We start from the raw sequence: 20,356 nt of genomic DNA, 5'->3' as shown, positions 1-20,356 counted from the left end.
AGGGAGCCGAGGGTATCTTTCAGCTCAGAGCCTGGGCACGAGAAGGGGCTGTGCCCTGCCTGCACCCCCGCAGGGAATCGGGCTGGCAGGGCCGTGTGGCTGGCACTGATGCCTCCTCCTGTTCCATCTCCGCAGCCACCAGAGGACCTTCGTGCTGGAGGTGATGGGCCGGCACTGCGGGTGAGGAGGGACTTCCTGGCCTGCAGGGGTGGGCCGGGTGCTGCTGGGGACCCAGCGACAGGTGTGGCATATTTATTCCAGGGCTCAGTTAACACCATGGGTGAGAGAGAGCCGGGCGGGGGCCGGGAGAGACAGAGAAGCTGTGGCCCAGAGTCGGGCCTCCGGGGACGGCGAAGCTGCCCTCAATGACTGGGCGGGGGTCCTGAGCAGGTGGGCACTCACTCCTCCAGGTACCTGGCACTGGTATCTGCACTGGCCTCGGGGGCCGACTGGCTGTTCATCCCTGAGGCTCCGCCCGAGGACGGCTGGGAGAACTTCATGTGCGAGAGGCTGGGTGAGGTGGGTGCTGTCCAGCCTGCTGGGGGCCGCAGGTGTCCTGGGGCACTGGGTAGCGCCCCTGGGGTTTTGGGACCAACTTTGACCAACTCATGCATCACTCATGGGTCCAGCAGCAGCTGCAGTGCCCTTCGGGGCAGGACGCGCAAGGAGTAGGGGGCTACGGGGCTGACCTCCGTGAGGCACCTGTGATCCTGCCCTCAGTGGGCAGGAGGCAGAGAGGGTCACTCAGGCCACCGCCGCCCCAGGCTCAGCTCCATGGTCAGTGTGGGGAGCTCGGTGAGGTTGCTTCCTGGGGTGGGACGGCTGAGCCTGGGCCGGCGGGAGGTGGTTGGTTGTGAGGATGAGTGGCCCCAGCAAGGTCCAGACAGCAGGGCCCTGGGGGTGGCAAGGCCAGGAGCTGGGCCAGGGGGGGAGCAGGGCCTTCCCCTGAGGGCGGTCAGGGCCCAGGGATGGGTTCTAGGCTGGAGAGATGTGTCCGAAAGTGGCTGTAGTCACAGTGGACAGGAGGTTCTGGAGACAGGAGAGGGTAGGGAGGCTGCTGGGAGGCCAAGACCACCTCTGGGAGGGGTGGGGGTGCCTGGCCGGGAGAGGTGTGCCTGGAGTTGGGGTGCCTGGAGTGGGCGTGCCTGGAATGCTGCTCTCTGGTTCCCTTGGGGTAGAGTTTGGGGCTCTGGCCTAGAACAGGCTGACACTGCCCTATGGACCCTGAGACCCCTCAACTAGGACAGGTCGGCCCCTTGGTGGGGCGGGGCTTGGCTCAGTGGTGGACCAGAGGCATGGGCCATTCAGGCTGTCCTCCGCTCACGCCTGACCGTGCAGGGCAAGCCCAGGGGCCCCATGGCTCTAGCTCTGTCCTCTGTGCTCTGAGGCTGAGGCAGGACTACTGGAGCCAGCCCTGGGGGCACAGGGTGGGTCTGGGGCTGACAGGTATCCCTGTCCACATGTGAAGGTGGCAGCATCACTCCCATCTGTGTGGACACTGGTTCCACCTCCGCGTGGTTCTACAGCGCTGCCAAGGGCAGTGGGAGAGACCATGGGTCATGACCTGGCTTCTGGAACCTTCCCCAGTGGAGCCCAGGGGCTTGGCAGAGATAGAACCCTACAGGCGAGGCTGGCCCGAGGTGCGGGTCCTGCGAGGGGCCTGTTCTCCTAGGGCAGAGACTTCACCCTGGGGGGCCCGGCTGCAGTGGTGACCTCGGTCTTGGCTTATGTCTGTGACTCAGGTTGGGCCCTCCTGGAAGTGGCCTGGATGTGAGGTCGGCTCACCTGGTTCCTTCCTGCTCTCTCGCTGAGAGCCTGTTTTCCCCTGTAACGTGGGTGCCCGCCTTGCCCACCACCCAGGGTGCGCTGGGGCAGGGAGGGTGGCGCAGCTCTCCTGCTGTACCTGCAGCCCATCTTCCGGGTGTCTGACCTCACCTGCACTGGCGCCACCTCCTCCAGGGAGCCCTCCACTCCCACCGCACCCGGGCCCTGTCTGAGCTGCTCCCACCCTGTTTCTGTAGGAGGCTCTGTGGCCTGTGGTAGGGCAAACAAGGGGCTTGTGGCTCAGAATGAGTCCCACAAATGTTTGTTGGGTCATTGAAGTGGAGGCTGGAAAGCCCATTCAGTTCCCAGAGAGCTGGGCCACGGCCGGTGTGTGGTGTTGAGGCAGCAGCCTGAGGCTGGCAGAGGGGATGGTGTGTCCCGTGTGCACCAGCGTGGACCCACAGTGGCTTCAGGGTGCAGGGTGTCCGGGGACCCCTGGCTAGTGGCAGCGACGTGAGGCCCCCGGTTTTAAGGGTGAGCAGATGGAGGCTCACAGGAGTCACAAGCAGCCCAGGCTACCCCAGGCAGGCCCCTCTGCCCTGTGCCCCACGGAGCTGCAGCCCTGTGTGTCTTCCCGTCTGGAAGGCTTCACCAGACACAAGGGCCCAGCCCCAGCTGTGTGTGTGCTGGACCCAGCCCCGCGGGTCCCCTTCCTCCCCTGCTGACCTTTCCGGGCTTTCAGGCAGAGTCCTCTTGTTCACCGCTGCCAGGAGGGCGGGGGTCCTAGTGGGCCCAGCGTGGTCTCTGCCCTGGCGCTCCAGGCCTCCTTTCCTCCTGCTGGGTGGGGGTTGTGCCCTGGCCCACGTGGGTTGGGGATGGTGGCCTCAGGGAGGGCTCCTGGCGCCTGGGGGCTGTGCCCGGGGCAGGTTTCCCACCTGGCAGCTGAGCCCTGTCGTGTCTTTGACCCAGACTCGGAGCCGCGGGTCCCGACTGAACATCATCATTATCGCTGAGGGTGCCATCGACCGCAACGGGAAGCCCATCTCGTCCAGCTACGTGAAGGATGTGCGTGTGGGCTTGGGGGCGGCCACTGGGCAGACCCCCTGCTCCTCTAGCCCATGTGGGCTGGGGCTCAGGGCTGGTCCTTCCCACTCTCCTGCAGTTGGTGGTTCAGAGGCTGGGCTTCGACACCCGTGTGACTGTGCTGGGCCACGTGCAGCGGGGAGGGACGCCCTCTGCCTTCGACCGAGTCCTGGTAAGTGGCCATCACCCTGCCCTGTGTATGTGTGTGAGTGAGCGTGGTCTGTGCGTGTGGGCAGTGTGCACGCGAGTGTGGCACGTGCACTGTGTCCATGTGGCTGTGGGTGAGTCTGTGTCCACGTGGCTGTGGGTGAGTATCCATGTCTGTGTGTGGGGGGGTATGCATGGGGGATGCGTGGTCCTTGTGGGTGTGTTTCAGTGTGTGTGAGTGTGTGTCAGTGTGGGTGTATGGGGTGGGTGGTCCCTCAAGCTGTTGCTCCTCCTGGGGGAAACTGAGGCCTGACTTCTCCGTTCCCCTGCAGGTGTAGGGAACTCAGACCCGGGGACCATGGGAGGCCCCCCACCAGCCTGTGCCTCCTGGCCGTTCTACCCCCCACCCCCTGCCAGCCCCACGTGGCAGCAGTCAGGGCCACAGACCCTCCTGGTGGCCAGGGACAGGCCCTGGGAGAGGGGCTGGGTGGGCAGAGGGTGGTGCCCATGTTGCCCGCGGCGTCACGGTCTGGGAGGCTGGTGCTGGGAGGGAGCATTCGGGGTCTGGCGTGGCCTCGCCATCCTTGGCCCTGATCACTGCTGGGTCTCACTTTGTCCTCTGCAAAATGGGAATCAAGTTGTGCCAAATGGAATGAGTCTGGGGCCAGGAAGGCCCCATGGAAGGCAAAATGCCTGTGTGTGAGGGTGGTCACCCTCTCAGGTAGGGCCACAGACTGTCAGGCAGGTGGGACTTGTGCTGAGGGAGACCAGATGGCTGCGCCCAGCCCTGTGACTGCACCTGGCCCTGTGACTCCCGTGCTGAGCTGAGCCTTCCCAGCCGACCCACGGAGCTGGACGGGGGCCGCTGTACTGGGGGGACGCTTCCTCAGAGAGGGACCCCGCCGACCTAGCCAGGCAGCTGGTGTCCCCTCTGTGCGGCCTCAGGCTCACTCAGAAGAGCCTCTTGAGGGGCCTGGGACATCAGGGCAAGCCAGTCGCGGCTGCCGAGCCTGGGCGGCGGAAATGCTGCTGCCGTGACCGGGCCAGCCATGCGCTCCCAGCCTGCAGGCTGCAGGGTTTTCCAGCCAGTGTCTTGGATGCCCGATGCCAGCTCTGAAACAGAGGACAGTTGATCACCCGCAGTCCCAGCGGCTGTCACCCAGAGCATCAGCGTTTTTGTGCTCCCGGAGCCTGTATTCCCACTGGGTGCCACGGAGCCTGTATTCCCACTGGGTGCCATGAAGCCTGTATTCCCACTGGGTACCACGGAGCCTGTATTCCCACTGGGTGCCACGGAGCCTGTATTCCCACTGGGTGCCACGAAGGCGACCGGGGAACCCAGCATGCGCGGTGGGAACCTGGACTTTTCCAAGGAGCTTCAGCCTGCATGGGGGTGTCTCCGAGGCTGCTCCCTAAACAGCATCCCGGAGAGACCGCCCGGAATAAGGTGCCGCCTGTGCCTCACGTGCAAGATGAAGAAACCTGTGTGGATCCCAGAGGGCTGTCTGTGGCCCCGGGGGGCCAGCTGCGGGGCTGCTACAGGGCCGGCCACTGGTGGTTATGGCACGGCCACGGCGACTGCAGGCCTGGTTTTCTTGTCCACTGCGGCCAGTTCCCGGGGTGGGGCTGGGGCCTGCCTTTGCAGTGTGTTCCTAGCGGGCAGCTCCTGGATGTGTCCACTGCCCATCCCCGTGGCTGGCGCGGACACACACCAGGGAAGTCACGACATGAGGGCCTCCGTGGGAGGAACCATCGCAGCGGACGGGGCCCTGGGGACGTGGCCTGTGTGCCCAGCCATGACACTGAGCGACAGCGGGTGGGTTGCATCACATGGTATCCTGCAGCCCACAGTGTAGCCTGGGCCTCCCAGCAGGGCAGCGAAAACACTAAAACGGTATCCAGCATGCCGTCGTGAACGCTGGTCAGACACGTTTCCATCTCTAGTGCCACCTGTTCTGGAAGCTTCCGTCAGCGTGGGGGGCTCTGGAAGCTGGGGTTTGCGCATCTGCAGAGGATGGGCATGTGGCTTGGGGTAGAGGGATCAAGTGGGTGTGCCAGCCTGAACCCCTCCCCACAGAGCAGCAAGATGGGCATGGAGGCGGTGATGGCGCTGCTGGAGGCCACCCCTGACACGCCGGCCTGCGTGGTCAGCCTCTCGGGGAACCAGTCAGTGCGGCTGCCCCTCATGGAGTGCGTGCAGATGGTAAGCCCTGGGTCCCCCCATCAGAACCGCCTGGTCCCTCCCTAATCCCCACTCGCAGGCCCCACTGCTCTCTGGGGATCTCAGCACCATAAGCACCGGAAGGCAGGGCCTTGTGGCTGGCCCAGGGCATCCCAGGCCTCCAGGAAGGGGGATGTGAGCACATCCCCGGGTGGGACGTGGGAGCTGGGACGGTCCCCAAGAGGTGTGTTGGAGCTGCAGGGAGTCTGGTGAGCAGGGGAAGTCATGGGTCCTCGGCCACTGAGCTTCTGTGGGCAGTGGTGGGAGTTGGGGTTAGGATGGGACGGAGGAGGAGGGGCCGGTGATCAGAGTGGAGCCCTGGGAGGAGCTTGGGCCGTTGATGGGGAACACGGGTGGCTGGAGCAGGGACCCCGGGAGGTGAGGCGCAGGGAGCGGGGACCCCGGGAGGGGAGGTGCAGGGAGCAGGGACCCCAGGAGGGGAGGCGCGGGGAGCAGGGACCCCGGGAGGGGAGGCGCGGGGAGCAGGGACCCCGGGAGGGGAGGCGTGGGGAACAGGGACCCCGGGAGGGGAGGCGTGGGGAGCAGGGACCCCGGGAGGGGAGGCACGGGAGCAGGGACCCCGGGAGGGTAGGTGTGGGGAGCAGGGACCCCGGGACGGGAGGTATGGGGAGGGCAGAGGCCAGGAGGCTGGGTGTGGGTGCTGGTCAAGCCCCGGCTCAGTGGGTTTGGAGGCCTGCAACGGGGGCAGAGTGGCCCTGCCTGGAGCTAGGACTGCTGGGAGGAGAAGAGGGCAGCTGGGGGCAGGGTAGGGTCTCTTGGCCTCAACCAGCCCCAGAAGAGCTGGCCTTGGTGGTGACCACTGTTCCCAGGGAGAGGCTGCCAGGTCTGGGCCAGGGTTAGGAGATGACGGCCAGATCTGCCCTTGTCGGTCCCACCGGACGGGGCAGTGGCCATGGGTGTTCTGGCCGGGCCCTCCATAGCCTGTGTTCTGGTTCTCTTCCTTAAGACCAAGGAAGTGCAGAAAGCCATGGATGATAAGAGGTTTGACGAGGCCATCCAGCTCCGTGGCGGGTAAGCCCCCTCAGCAGACCCCTGCACTCTTACTTGCCTGGGTCCCGGTGCCAGGCAGCACGTGCTGCGGTGCTGCTGCGCACGCCTGGCCTGGGTCGTCCTTCTGGGCACCGCGTCTGAAGATCGAGGGAGGAACGGGCCTGCGGGTGGTACAGGAGGCGGGCTGGGAGGTGTGGTGCTGCAGGAGACCCTGGGCGGCAGCATGGGCAGGGCCCAGTCACAGGGATCTGGGCATGGCGAGGGGATGAGAAGCTGTGGGCGCAAGCCCAGGACACGGGGTGGCCCCGCGGGGGCTGGGAAGGCTGGCAGATGTGGGGTGTGGGTCACGCCCTCCTGCAGGTGTCCTGGTGGCCGGGTCAGGCTGGATTGGACGTCTGGTTTCCCATCCATGCCCCCACCTGCTACCAAGGTGGTCAACCTTCCCTTGAGCTGGATGCCGGCCACGGGCTTTGCTGCACGGGTGGTGCAGCCTCGTGTTGTGTTGGGGGATCCTGCACCGCCTGTGGAAGGTGCCCTGCCCGGCATGCGTGGTGTCCACTGCTTCATGGCTGAACTTCCATCAGGCCGTGTGCCTGTGACCAACCTCCTGGGCTGTCACGGCTGTGCTGTGGCTGTACGCTGCAGGGCTGGAGGGCTATACATGGTGTGACCCGAATCCTTTCCAGGAGCTTCGAGAACAACTGGAACATTTACAAGCTCCTCGCCCACCAGAAGCCCCCCAAGGAGAAGGTAAGGCAGGGAGTGGCACCCACAGAGGGAGGAACGGGCTGTGTTATTCTGCAGCCTCTTCACGCTGGCCCCTGCGGCTGGGCCTGCCTGCCCCTGCCTTCCGTCTTGCTGGGGGCTGAGCTGGGAGCTGGGAGGGTGGGCTCGGCCTCTGCCTAGGCTCAGGCACCACTGTGGCTGGCAGGTCCCTGCTGCTGGGAGCCTGGCTGCAGGGCTGGCTGTCGCTTCTCAATGGTTGATGGAAATGAAGTCAGGCCCACAGGCTTAACTCAGGAGAGGAGGAGCCACTGTGTAGAAAATGTCCCCAGTGGCCAGGCGTCGTGGCTCACACCTGTAATCCTAGCACTTTGGGAGACTGAGGTGGCGAGATCGCCTGAGGTCAGGATTTCGAGACCAGCGTGGCCAACATGGCAAAACTCTGTCACTACTAAAAATACAAAAATTAGCTGGGTGTGGTGGTGGCAGACGCCTATAATCCCAGCTACTCAGGAGGCTGAGGCAGGAGAATCACTTGAACCCGGGAGGCAGAGGGTGCAGTGAGCCGAGATCGTGCCATTGTACTCCAGCCTGGGCGATAAGAGTGAAACTCTGAACATAAAAAAAAATGTCCCCAAATAGCTGAAAACCTCAGGAAATGGGATCTCTCCAAAATAAGGATGAAATGGCTTGTTTTTCAAGTCCTGGAGGACAACGAGGGTCCTGTAGAGAGTCATGGTCAGTGAGGTCCTGGCTCCCAACCCCCTTGAGCCACAGCTGGAGCCGCAGGCCAAGGCGGACAGCGTGGCCCAGCCTGGGTCTGATCCTCCCATCCGTGGTCATCTTTGGGTGTCCCTGCTGCTCCAGCTTCCTGCTTATCCCCACAGCTAGTCAGTGGGCTGCACCCTCCGAGGGGGGGGGCAACGTGGTCTCCATGAACCACCCAGAACCTGGCTGGGGCGTGACTGACTTTGTGGGCAGCAGGGCTGGCTCATACCAGGACCCGGTGGGGCCATGTGGCTATGGAGCCCTTGGGTGTGGCTGCTGCCAAGTCGGGTGTGCCACACGTGACAGGTGCACGCCAGGTTCAGAGTCTCAGCACGGGGGCTGCAGGGAGGTGGTGGCAGCCGTCACTGGATTCACATGGACATAGTGGGGTTTTGGTCTATCAGGTTAAATTAACTGTAGTCCTAACAAGACTGTCTCCATGTCTTTGTCCCTTCCCTTAACGTGGCTACTAGGAAACAGGATAGTCAGGGCCCCTACCTTCCTCGTAGCTGTGCCCCCTACCTCTCCCCCCACTGCTGGCCCCTTGTGTGGGCACCGACCTGTGCTCCTGTCCCCAGGCCTGGTTTCACAATGGTGCTCGCCCCCTCTGCCTCCTCTGCTGCCTGTGTGCCGGGCTTGCACCGTGTCTCTTTTGGTCTTCACCAGAATCTTCTGGAATTAGAACAGATACCGTATTCCCAGGGCAGTCAGTGTGCTGGGCAGTGTCCAGGCTGGTGGCAGGGCCTGGCCCCTTTTTCCAGAACCTGCTGGCCTGCTGACCTCCTGTGCAGGTTGGAGGTCCCCTCCCTGGCCATGCCTCATGCTCGTCTCCCCTTCTTTCTGAAGTCTAACTTCTCCCTGGCCATCCTGAATGTGGGGGCCCCAGCGGCTGGCATGAACGCGGCCGTGCGCTCGGCGGTGCGGACCGGCATCTCCCAGGGCCACACGGTGTACGTCGTGCACGATGGCTTTGAAGGCCTAGCCAAGGGTCAGGTGGGTCCGGCCGGGGCAAACAAGTGAGGACTTGGGCCTTCTGTGTGCAGACTTGGGGCGTCTCTTGTGGAGGGCCGGCTGCTAGAGGTGGAGGCCGAGGCCTGGGTCCATGTGTCGGTGCCCACCCAGGCCTGGGTACTCAGCTCTGCCTGCAGCGTGATGCCCAGCACTGGCTGGCCCCTGGGCACAGGCCCACCCCTGGGGGGAATTGGCCAGAGGCTCAGACTGGCCCCTGAAGCTGCATCTCCTCCTGACAGGTGCAAGTAGTAGGCTGGCACAACGTGGCCGGCTGGTTGGGGCGTGGTGGCTCCATGCTGGGGACCAAGAGGTGAGCTGCCTGCTGTGGGTACCAGCGGGCAGGAGGGCCAAGGCGCAGTCTCCAGGCCCTGCAGGTGGGGGCGGCAAGGGGAACCCAGCCCAGAGCCCTGGGCTCGGCCCCTCTTCTGGCTGGTGATCTGTGCAGAGCAGGCTTCACGCCTCCTGCCTGGGGCTTCCAGGCCTGAGCTCAGGTGTGTAGGGCAGGCTGCTCTGGCAGCCCCATGCCCACGGTGGGCTCTCCCTGGCAGGGAAGCTGGCCCAGTGTCTGTCACTGCCTGGCCAGGCCAGGCAGCCTGAACTGTCACCACTCTGGTTGTGGCTATGGGCCTGTCTGATGGCTTTTGTCCCAGGGCCTGAGACCCTTCTGTGGGCATGGGGAGGGCACAGTCCCCCTGTGCGCTACAGGGGAAGTCGCTGAGTCCTGAGCCACTGAGTGGCTGCAAGGGCTGGAGGAGGCATCCCCTCCTGCTGCTGAGTGTTGGGCGAGAAAGCCTCGGGCGGGAAGAGGTGCCCATGGGGAGCCCAGGGGGGTGGGGGTTCACTTGGTTGCTTGGTCCATGCCTGGTGATGCTGAGTGGTGCCCAGGCAGCTCACGCTGGGCCCGTGTGCCCCTCTCCATGTGAAGCCACAGTGTTACATCCAGGGCGTTGCAGTGACTGCTGACTGGCTCGGGGAACGGCCAAGGCAATGCCTTCCTGTGATCAGATGCAATGTGGACATGCGTCCCCGGGCGTCGCATGTTCACACGGATGTGTCTCTGACTGCAGGACTCTGCCCAAGGGCCAGCTGGAGTCCATCGTGGAGAACATCCGCATCTATGGTATCCATGCCCTGCTGGTGGTCGGCGGGTTTGAGGTGAGGGCTGCCCGCGGATGAAAAAGCCCCGGGGCACAGGAGACCCAAGGTGTCCTCCCACTGAGGGGCCCGTCCTGAAAACCTGTGTGCCGGCTGGGGTGATGCAGGGGCCAAGAGGATCAGGGTTTTAAGTGTGGTGTGTGGGCTCAGGAGGGTTCTTTACTTTCTCCAGAAAGCTTCCCAAGGTTCCGATTAACCCCGGTGCTGGGGAGGGGCAGGGGAGGAAGGGGACTTGGAAGCGGGAGGACGAGGAAGAAGGGAGGCGGAGGAGGCTGAAGTGTAGGTGCGGGATGGCATCGCTTACGTGGTGTCCTGGCACTGGGCAAGCTGTCCCTAAATAATAAATGAATGACAGCCCTTCCCCCTTGCCCTCCAAAGCCAAGCTCCACTGCAGGCTTCATGGAGTGGATCTGGGGTCAGAGTGGGTTGGAGGGGCCTCCTGACCCTCGTTAGAGTCCAGTTTCCCTGGGAGGCGTCCTGAGATGACACCAGGCTGACTGCCTGGCCCAGCCCCAGGGGATTGAGCAGGTGGGTCCTGGAGTCCAGCACGGGGCACGTGACAGGTCAGCAGGGAGCAGGGCTGGGCGGCCGCCGGCAGAGCCTGTCCCTGGCCCACCCTGGCTTCGGTGCTGCCCTTGACCTGCCCCCTGTCCCTATTGCTGCAGGCCTATGAAGGGGTGCTGCAGCTGGTGGAGGCTCGCGGGCGTTACGAGGAGCTCTGCATCGTCATGTGCGTCATCCCAGCCACCATCAGCAACAACGTCCCTGGCACCGACTTCAGCCTGGGCTCTGACACTGCCGTAAACGCTGCCATGGAGGTACGGGGCTCCTGGACCCCTGCCGGCCATGCCCAGGCCCTTGTGGGGTGGGGCTGAGCCTGCGGAGGCTGCTGGAGGGGACAGTGCGCGGTGAGCACCCGGGAGGGCTGCCAAGGTTGGGGTTGGTGGGGCACAGGCCCAGGTGAAGGGGCTCAGCTCCCTGCCATAGCCACTTCTAGGGCCAGGGGGCCCTGCGTCGTTCCTTGCTACTGTGATGGACTCAGACGGGGAGACCGAGGCAGGAGTGTCCCTGCCCCAGTGCTGGGTAGCCTCTGTCCATGGGGCCGGGGCACCCCTGCCTGCCCACAGAGAGTGTGTGTGCAGGCCACTGTCCCTTGTGCCCTGAGGCTGGGGTCACCTGGTTGAGAACGCCTGGTCCTGCGGGGCCCAGGTGGGAGGTGGGCCCAAGCCTGGTGCTGCTGACTCTGTGGGTGCGTCAGCCACAGGCTGGCTCTGGAGACACAGGGCTCCCTGCAGGGTAGCCATGCCCATGGCCTGCAGGGAAGTGTGGGCACGTGGAGGACCCCTGACCCCCCTTGGCCCCCAGAGCTGTGACCGCATCAAACAGTCTGCCTCGGGGACCAAGCGCCGTGTGTTCATCGTGGAGACCATGGGGGGTTACTGTGGCTACCTGGCCACCGTGACTGGCATCGCTGTGGGGGCCGACGCCGCCTACGTCTTTGAGGACCCTTTCAACATCCATGACTTAAAGGTGAGCCCAGCGTGGCCCCTGCTGCGACAGACCCGCCGGCACGCCAGCCTGGGCCCCAGACACTCAGGCCGGCCAGCGCAGCACAGGGCCTGGGCAGGCGGGACTCATAGCCCAGTGCTCCTGCTGGCCCTGGGTCGCTGGTCAGCCTGGAATTCCCTCCCCACAGTCCTCTGGCTCATCCGGCCCCTCCCGCAGGTCAACGTGGAGCACATGACGGAGAAGATGAAGACAGACATTCAGAGGGGCCTGGTGCTGCGGTGAGGCTGCTGTGGGTCCCCGGCCACAGCTAGGGGCTAGGGGTGGGGCTGCTGAGGAGTGGCTGGGCAGGAGAAGGCAGGAGGGGTCCTTGGAGAGGGTGGGCGAGGGCGGCTTTCCCGGGAGCTGGCACTCCCGCTCCCAGGCCTGGCCCAGCGGGGACTCAGGATTTGGGGGAGACCTGAACTCGTTCCCCGCTGACTCAGGCCCTGCTGTCCCTCTCAGGAACGAGAAGTGCCATGACTACTACACCACGGAGTTCCTGTACAACCTGTACTCATCAGAGGGCAAGGGTGTCTTCGACTGCAGGACCAACGTCCTGGGCCACCTGCAGCAGGTGTGGGGCAGTGAGGCTCTGAGAGGCCTGCCCCTCTTCCCTGCCACCATCCGTCCCCGGGCCCAGGGGTCCCAGCCCTCACAGGCACCCACGGGCACTCCCGGCAGGCCCTCGGGCACATGTGCCCTTCCCCGGTGAGGGGACCGAGGCCCGTATCTGGGTGAGGTCTCATTCCAAGAAGGGCTGGGGCTGGGGCCGGGGCCGGGGCCGGGGCCAGGACATTCACATGCTGAGCCCAGCCCCCACCCCTCCGGGCCTCCTTCGGCTACCTCCGCCGAGCCCCTCACCTAGATCCTGGCATGCTCCCTGCCCTATGGTGGCCCTGCAGGAAGCCTGTGTCCTGGGGTTTTCTGAGCCAGGGAGGGGGAGTCAGGGTGGCTGGGGATGGGGCCCAAGGTGGGGCCACTGGCTGCCAATGTAGGAGCCCAGGGGTCACTTGACTTGGCCAGGGGGCAGCCGACTGCCGGCCTCGGGAGGCAGCTTCTGGCCTGGACTTGGAGCTGGAGAGAGCAGGCAGGGTCCTCGATGCGGGAACAGATGGGAATTGTGCAGGGGTTGGAAGGAATGGGTGTTCGGAAGCTGCCTGGGAGGCTCCCCGTGGGGACCCTGTCTGCACTGGGGTTGGGCCTCCCCTCTCCTTGGCCCAGGCAGCCCAGGGCAGCTCCAAGAACCGGGCCTTGCCTGTTTCCAGGGTGGCGCCCCAACCCCCTTTGACCGGAACTACGGGACCAAGCTGGGGGTGAAGGCCATGCTTTGGTTGTCGGAGAAGCTGCGTGAGGTTTACCGCAAGGGTAGGTGGTGGGTGCAACCTGAGGCCTCACTTCGCCCTCCCCTGGCTCCCTGGGGCAGGGCCCGGCCTTGGAGGGCTGCCACGTGCCTCTGTTTGCAGGACGGGTGTTCGCCAATGCCCCAGACTCGGCCTGCGTGATCGGCCTGAAGAAGAAGGCGGTGGCCTTCAGCCCCGTCACTGAGCTCAAGAAAGACACTGATTTCGAGTGAGTTCAACTGAAGCCTCCTGGAGGCGGGTGGGGCTGAGGGGCGGCCCAGACTGTCCCCCAGGCAGGTGTGCCAGGCCCCGCCCCACTCGCACCCTGACCCCGCAAGTCCTCCTGGGCCCCCCGTGCCCTGGTCCCCGCCAGGCCATGGAGAGCAGGGACCATGTCCAAGTCTTCTGAGCGTGACACTGGGCAATACTTTTGGGTGGGCATGGGGGCACAGCATGGGCAGCCAGGATTGGGCACGCCTGAGGGCGGCTGTGGCTGACTCTGTGCTGTGCCTCCGAGGGATGGGGACCCCAGACCCGTCCCAGAGGCCGCAGGGCTCCACGGATATCGAGATGTTCAGAGGGAGGGGCATGCACAGGCCGCCGGGTTGGGGGGTGGGGGGGTTGGGGGCATGGCCTGAAGAGCTGCCCTGACCCCTGACTCCCCATCATCCCCGCATCCCCATCCTGCACAGGCACCGCATGCCGCGGGAGCAGTGGTGGCTGAGCCTGCGGCTCATGCTGAAGATGCTGGCACAGTACCGTATCAGCATGGCCGCCTACGTGTCAGGGGAGCTGGAGCACGTGACCCGTCGCACGCTGAGCATGGACAAGGGCTTCTGAGGCCATGCCCACGCCCCTCCCCGGCCCCCACCCATGCCAGCTGCAGCGCCAGGGCTCAGATGGGGCCTGGGCTGTTGTGTCTGGAGCCTGCAGGCAGGTGGGGGCTGTGTCCCTGCTTAGCCCAGCCCCTGCCTCTATCCCTGGCCACCCGCCAGGCCTCCCTGGGGCTGGTCTTGAGGCCAGCCTGCCAGGCCCTGCAGCAGGAGGACAGAGCGTCCTGGGGCATCCACCTTCCTGCCCAGGGGACGTGGGGCTGTCGGTGTTTGCAGGCTGATGTCCCCTGGCTTTGGCGCCCCATGGGCCCCAGCCTCTCCCCACTCTGGGCTCACTCACAGGGGCCAGCCCTTGCCCTACCTGGCTGCCGGTGCCTGGGTTGTGTTGAGAGGGGGATGCCCTTGGCCCTGCCTCACTGTGACCTGCTCCTGCCCATGTGCAGCACCTGTCACCTTTTCTAGAAATAAAATCACCCTGACCGTGGGGTGCATCGGTCTCTGGAGAGCACAGCCTGCGGAACTCTTGGAGGGAAAGGAGCAGCACCACATGGCCAGCCCAGTGGGCAGCGGCCCCCAGGGGTGGAGGGCCCTCTGGCCAGTGCCTGGGCCAGGCCAAAGGGACATGTGCCCTGGGAGGCCACAGGCGCTCTCCAGGACTCCCTGGGGGCCACCAAGGTGACCTGAGCCCCCTCCTGGTCCTCCCCTGGGGGCAGAACGGTACAGTCTCACTCCTCGGTCTCCCCAGCCTCAGCCTGAGTGGGGGTCTCCAACCTGCAGGCTGGTGGCTGGCTTGAGCCAGCATCCAGGAGACACCGATGGTGGACACGTGGGAGGGGAAGAGAAGGCGGCACAAAGCTGTGCCCACCGGGGGCTAGGGCTGAGTCCCGCAGGTGGTTTGGGGTGGTGGACACCCTGCTCGCAGGATGCCCGTTAACCTTAGCGTTGAAGCCCATGCTCTGCACCACCCACGGCTCTGCAGCACCCACAGCTCTGCACCACCCGCAGCTCTGCACCACCCGCGGCTCTGCACCACCCACGGCTCTGCAGCACCAACGTGGCAGGTGCTTGCCGAGAGGGTTGCTTCGTTCCCGCAGTGCCACCCTGCGGATGTGGTTTCGGGACACAGGTGTCTCAAGGGAGACCCTGGCTTGGAGGGGCCTAAAGGCCACATTGAGGGTCCCTGGGCGGTCTCCTGGTTGAGCTCAGGCCAGAGGGGTGGCGCTGGGGACCTGGTGAGGGGGCTGGGGACCTTCCTGCCCTCAGGCACCTTGATATTCCCAAGAGCCCCTCACCGTGTTGGCTCTAGTGCCAGAGACCTCCAGATTGCTTAACTCTGGAGCTGGGGTGGAGGGGCCCACACCTAGGGGCCTTCTAGTTCACTCTGGGTGGGGCCGTCCTGGGGCCAGGCCCAGGAGGGGACAGTTGTCCAAGGACAGTGCTCCCGGGTCTGCAACTCTGTCTCAAAGGAACAGAGAAACAGGTTCACAGGCCCGGGGAACCACGTGCATGTTTTGGGGCCTCCGTTGTGTCACACCATCTGGGATCAGGACTCAGTTCTGAGTAGACCCCCCTCGGCCTGCCCTGCCTGATGAGGTGTTAGAACCTGTTCAGCTGCCACTCAGCTGCTGCACCCAGGTGGTGGCCTGTGGCTGATGCCTGGGACAGTGGCTGCCTCCCTCCTGGGCGACGTGCCGTGGCCAGCGCCTGTGACAGGCCCACTTCTGGCTGCATGGAGTTGGCGTTTCTGGCATTTCGGGCGGAGTCATGCGGCCTCCTGGGCCCTTGGTCCTCTCCTGTGAACTGGGTGAATGGGACACAGTGTGATGCCCGTGCCTGCTCAGCTTGAGAACCCACGTCTGGGGTGACTTGGGGAGCAGTGGAGTGGGACTGTGGGGTGCCCCGGGCTGGACGTGCTTCTGGCCGTCTTCCATGGTTGGGGGCATTGGGTGAGGAGGCGACGGGAGGGGGAGTGGCAGGAGGCTGAGGGTGGAGGCAGCAATGGTGGGGATGGGGACGGGGTGGGGGGAACCGCGGGGCTGAAGGCAGGCAGCTGCCCCCACAGGTCCCACCCAGCTGTCCCAACCAAGGTGTGCACGGTGTGGGGCAGGAGGGCACTGGTGTAAGCCCCACATGCCCACAGCAGCCCACGTCGGGGGGAGTGGAAGGGGACTCAATTTAAAACGACCTCAGTCATTCCAAGGAAGCACTTTACTGAGGGCGCTGGGTGCCCATCCCACAGTCCCAGGAAGGCAGACACAGGCCTGAACTGTCCACCCTCCATGAGGGCACCCATCCCACAGTCCCAGGGAGGCAGACACAGGCCTGAACTGTCCACCCTCCATGTCCCAAGTGGTGACTCCACTCCCCACTGCTCAGAGATCGCACCCCTTCTGGAGGGATCGCACCCCTTGTGGAGAGCTTGCACGGATGAGTGACTGTCTTCACCCTGGGCTTCCCCAAGTCCAGTGACAGTGACTGCCCCAATGCTGCAGCTGGCTCTGGTGACGATCACACCGCATGGCCTTGAGCTTGGGAGAGCAGTGGCCTGCACGCGTGGTCACACATCACCGCTTGGCGGAGGATGGGGACATCTCACGGAGATCTGGGTCCCAACCCCACACAGGACAAGGGCCCAGGGACCTGGCTTTCCTACACACCAGCTGGAAGGCTGACTCCCCATCTCACGTGAATGCTCCCTTGGTTTTGGGGGGTACTAGGAAGGTCCCCAGGGCCGCGGGTCACTGCCCAGATCGTGGCATCCTCATAAGACTCGTAACTCTTCCCAGAGGAAAGAAAACTCCTCTCAGATGCTCCAAGGACTCCCCTAGTCCAGCTGCTTCCTGTGCCAGGCCCAGACCCCAGAGCAAACAGGCCTGTTCATCCACAGCCTCACAGCTGAGGGCCCCCCTGCAGTTCTTCACAGAAGAGAGAAAGGAAGGCGCACCTGCCCAGCCTGGCCAAGAAAACAAAACCCTCTCCCGTGGATGCGGGAGGCTGCTGCCTTCCTGCGGAGAGCAGCTCAGGGCAATGTCCCTGTGGGCGCCGGCATTCTGGAAGTCTCCCTTGCTCAACAGAAATCTATCCAAGGACCAAGGGCTGGAATCGGCAAAGCCATTCGTGAACAACACCTCATTCTGCTGAGAAACGGCCCTTGCTTTCAAAGACTGTCACGACCATTGGGAAATGTCACCTCCAGATCAACCTTGGGAAAATCTTTTATTAGGGAGGACAACCTGCAAAATCCTCCCTTTAAGAGCCCAGGCCAGCCCAGAACCTCCAGACCACAGAAGGGGAGTCCTGGGGACATTCTGGTGTGGACAGGCATCTCCACCGCTCCAGCTAGCCAGCACAACACCCACTCCTGCCCTTGGCCGACGTGGCAAACCGGGGAGGCTTTTGTGTGGGGCCAGGGCTGTGGCAGCCACCCTTCAGCTCCTGGGGGCTGGGGAAGACACTGGGGTCCCCGTGGACGGTGGAGCGGCGCTCAGGTCCTGTGGTCACTCGGCGTGCTCCTGCACCTCCTCCCGACGCAGGGCCTGCAGCCGGCTGCCCACAGTCAGCTGCACGGCCTCCAGCCCCTCTGCGTCCAGCTCCCGCAGCAGCAGCAGGATGGCAGTCAGGACGTTCTGAGGGCAGAGAGGGGTGCGGACTAAGCCCACCAAGCACTCCGAGGCTGCTGCCCTCCACAAGGGCTGGGGCCTGGCCAGCGGCACCCCACCACAGAGCACCTGGTCCCGGGGGTGTGGGCCGTCCAAGCAAATGACCATTCGGCACATAACGAGAATCTGAGCAGAGGAGGAGCCCCGCTTGTGAACACGTGTGGCGCTTCTCCCACGTGACTCCTGTTGCCCTCAGCCCAGCAGGGCCTGGGCCCACATTCCACAGACCAGGAGACCAGGAGAGGCTGAGGGGCCAGGACAGCTCCGTGCGGGGCACGTGTGACACGTCTATGCGCATTCGCAGACCCACACACGCAGCTTCCCCCTGGGGCACAGCTCTTCAAGGCCCTGTGAGGCTCCATCCTCCCTCCCCACGATTTCTGTGCAGTGGGCAGAGGCAGCAGTGGCCGCCTAGCAGCCCCTGTCACTCACCCTGCTCCTGTGGCTGCTCGAAGCATCTCTGGGTGAGAAGGAAGGAAACTGGTCCCGGGAAGGGGGCTTTAGGCCAAGTTCACCCTGGGCGCTGCTGGTGAGAGGGAGACAAAGGTGTGTGAGGGTCAGGGGGCTGGTGGCACTGGAGGCCTCTGCAAACCCTGTCTGCAGGTCACATCCAAGCAAAGGACAGGCTCATACAAATCCCACCTGGCACACGGGGAAGAGAAGGGAGGTGACTCCCATGAGGTCAGGGGCTACAGATGGCAGCTCCTGGACAGCCCGGCACTTACTTCACCTGTGGGGCGTCCTCCCTGAACCCTGGGGCTCCCCAGCTGTAATACCTTCCACCAGGGCCTCGGGGGCAGGGTGGGGGGCACCTGTACACAAACGCCAGGGAAGAGCTCCTGACCATGGGGTCAAGCCCTGTGCCAGACAGCAGATGCCTAACGGAGATCACATCCCAATGTCCCCACCACAGGCACCAGCAGTGGGTGTGATCTGCCAAGCAGGAGAGAAGCACCCAGCTTCTATCACACACGTTTGTGACGCACAGCCAACTGCCCTGGGAGGCGCCGGTATCTCGCTGCAGAGTCAGCCCTGTGGCCCCTCCACGGCCCCTGGGCTCAAGGCTGTACGGGCACTGATGGCTGTGCCCACAAACCATTCCAGTGACTGTGGCCCTAGGCCACACCCCCCACCAGGGGCTCCCTGCACCTCACAAGCTCCGGTGCTGCGAGCCTTCTCTGTGCCAGGGCACGGGGCCTGGCTCACCCCTCCTCCTGCTCCCTGGAATCTCCGCTGTTGGGCAAAACATGGACCTGCCACTACCTGGGCACTGAGTCACTCCCAGAGAATACGGATGAGAACGGACACTCGCCCTGGATAATCCCTCTCCCTCACTTCCCGGAGAGGCAGCTCACTGGAAGCCCCATTCGCTCCCCGTGGGAGGACCCTGGGGGACAGGGATGGGCGGAGGCCCCGCTGCCCTCCAGCCTCACATTGCCTCCTCCTCGCTGTCCAGCGGATCCTGGCCGGTCTCAGCAGCGGAGCTGAGGGAGCTCAGTGTGAAGCATGGCTTGGGGCCGCCGTGGCCTGTGCCCTCTCTCTCCGGGGCGGCGGTGATCTCCTCTCCCTCACTCAGTGCACGGGACAGCTCCTCCTCCGTCACAGCTTCAGGATGAAGGACAGAAGACAGCATGAGTGGCCTCACCCACATGCAGGCCACAGGCGCTGCAGCTCCCGTCCTCACTGCAGCCTCAGGCACAGTCTGCTTGTGAAATGCATGCACGTGTATCCACCTCCAGGGCCAGCTCCCAGAATAGGAGCCGAATAGGAGCCGGTTCCTTCTTGTCCCATCCCTAGCCTGGCACAGGCCGATACACAACAGATGGTGGAGGGCTGCTCAGGAATCTAAACACCAGCCTTGGCCAGAAGCAAATACTCATCAAAACCTCAACTAAGACACAACAGAAAAAGGAACAGACGTACTGAATTTATTCCATTTCACTCACATATCAATTTCCCTGAAGTTATTAATAAAATTGTCTGGGAGAAAATATTAGTGCCCGTATAGCTGACAAGGATGAGAAACTAGCGTGCTGAGAATGCCAAGGATTAACAGCATGAAACCGCGGCCTGGAAAACTGCACTGGTGCTGGCGCTGGCCAGAGGAGGCATGAGCGCCTCTAATAGGTGGAGTGCAGCAGCAGGCACTGTGGTGCTGGGACAGCCCCTCCCCACGGCGGGAGCACGACGGCACAGCCACCCTAGGTTCACAGTGGCCCGTGGAGCCTGCCCAGTCCCTGTGGACCAGTGCAACGCTGCTTGCCAGATCCTGACGCCCCACTCGCCATGGCGCATGGCAGTGGTCAGAGCAGCACTGCTCCTCACAGAAGCAAAAGGAACCCTTTTGCTTTGCTACCAGGTCCTGCAGTCGCTGGGGGATACACAAACTGTCACAGTCACCGGAGGGACCCTATGCTGCGCTGCTGCATTCAGGTGGCGGGATCAAGAGACACAGAAGCAGGGGAAGGGCCTCTGAGGAGACTTCACAGGGCACATCTGTGTCCCGCCAGACCAGGCATTTGCAGAAAAGGAGAAGAGGAAAGAGGGCTGGGGAAATGCCCTGCCAGGGATTGTTTTGCGAGGGCCAGTGACCCCGCTGCGGCCACCTACCCTGGTTGTCCAGCTTCTGTAGGCGTGGCAGGGTGCGCAGCACGGTCATGCGGTAGCGGTGGGGGCTGGTGCCGCAGCACGGGTTCTCGGCCAGCCATAGCACCCTGAGACGCGGCAGCCCCTTCAGGTAGAAGAGCTCAGCCAGGCTGGGGATACGGTTCCTCCGCAGGTACAGCTCGCTCAGGCGCTGGCACCGGCTCACAGGCTCCAGGGTGGAGATGCTGTTGACACTGCATGGAGACCAGCAGTCAGTGAGGGATGTGGACGGGGCCCCCAGGGTCAACTCTCAATCTCGAGCCCCAAGAACAGGCACTCACGGGATCTGTGTCCCTGCCCTCGCCTGAGAAGCCCAAATTGGACGTCATGAGTCATGTGCAGCAGGACCTGGGCCGAGGAGAGAGCTATAGGAAAGCCGGGTCCTGAACTCAAAGGCGGACTGGGGTGGACCCTGCCAGCAACAGTCCCTTTGCCCCATGCTCGGCA

General features: G+C 64.0%; 3 protein-coding genes across 6 annotated transcripts in view; 2 read left to right on the top strand and 1 right to left on the bottom strand.

Annotated features, from left to right (window-relative positions):
* PFKL (phosphofructokinase, liver type) overlaps positions 1 to 14,107 on the top strand; it is a 66,967-nt gene extending 52,860 nt beyond the window's left edge. For all 3 annotated transcript variants that reach the window (XM_050784418.1, XM_050784417.1, XM_050784419.1), the window contains 17 exons: positions 136 to 180; positions 411 to 519; positions 2,734 to 2,829; positions 2,927 to 3,019; positions 5,072 to 5,197; positions 6,183 to 6,247; positions 6,913 to 6,976; positions 8,564 to 8,710; positions 8,968 to 9,038; positions 9,796 to 9,883; positions 10,549 to 10,701; positions 11,249 to 11,413; positions 11,609 to 11,670; positions 11,894 to 12,005; positions 12,697 to 12,796; positions 12,895 to 13,000; positions 13,464 to 14,107. In XM_050784418.1, the coding sequence (XP_050640375.1) occupies positions 136 to 180; positions 411 to 519; positions 2,734 to 2,829; positions 2,927 to 3,019; positions 5,072 to 5,197; positions 6,183 to 6,247; positions 6,913 to 6,976; positions 8,564 to 8,710; positions 8,968 to 9,038; positions 9,796 to 9,883; positions 10,549 to 10,701; positions 11,249 to 11,413; positions 11,609 to 11,670; positions 11,894 to 12,005; positions 12,697 to 12,796; positions 12,895 to 13,000; positions 13,464 to 13,611 (1,750 nt within the window). In that variant the 3' untranslated portion in view covers positions 13,612 to 14,107. The remainder of the gene's footprint in view (positions 1 to 135; positions 181 to 410; positions 520 to 2,733; positions 2,830 to 2,926; positions 3,020 to 5,071; positions 5,198 to 6,182; positions 6,248 to 6,912; positions 6,977 to 8,563; positions 8,711 to 8,967; positions 9,039 to 9,795; positions 9,884 to 10,548; positions 10,702 to 11,248; positions 11,414 to 11,608; positions 11,671 to 11,893; positions 12,006 to 12,696; positions 12,797 to 12,894; positions 13,001 to 13,463) is intronic.
* Positions 1 to 20,356, top strand: part of TRPM2 (transient receptor potential cation channel subfamily M member 2) — a 165,266-nt gene that overhangs the window by 48,883 nt on the left and 96,027 nt on the right. The gene's annotated exons all lie outside the window — the stretch shown is intronic.
* Positions 16,804 to 20,356, bottom strand: part of CFAP410 (cilia and flagella associated protein 410) — a 413,721-nt gene continuing 410,168 nt past the window's right edge. The window contains exons 5-8 of one of the 2 annotated variants that reach the window (XM_050784475.1): positions 19,874 to 20,103; positions 18,697 to 18,868; positions 17,696 to 17,789; positions 16,804 to 17,230 (exon numbers count right to left, since the gene is read on the bottom strand). In XM_050784475.1, coding sequence (XP_050640432.1) covers positions 17,102 to 17,230; positions 17,696 to 17,789; positions 18,697 to 18,868; positions 19,874 to 20,103 — 625 coding nt within the window. In that variant the 3' untranslated portion in view covers positions 16,804 to 17,101. The remainder of the gene's footprint in view (positions 17,231 to 17,695; positions 17,790 to 18,696; positions 18,869 to 19,873; positions 20,104 to 20,356) is intronic. The other variant, XM_050784474.1, reaches the window with a different exon arrangement.

Source organism: Macaca thibetana, chromosome 3, assembly GCF_024542745.1.
Source record: "Macaca thibetana thibetana isolate TM-01 chromosome 3, ASM2454274v1, whole genome shotgun sequence".
Lineage (NCBI taxonomy): Eukaryota > Metazoa > Chordata > Mammalia > Primates > Cercopithecidae > Macaca > Macaca thibetana.
This window is presented reverse-complemented; position numbering and strand designations above follow the sequence as displayed.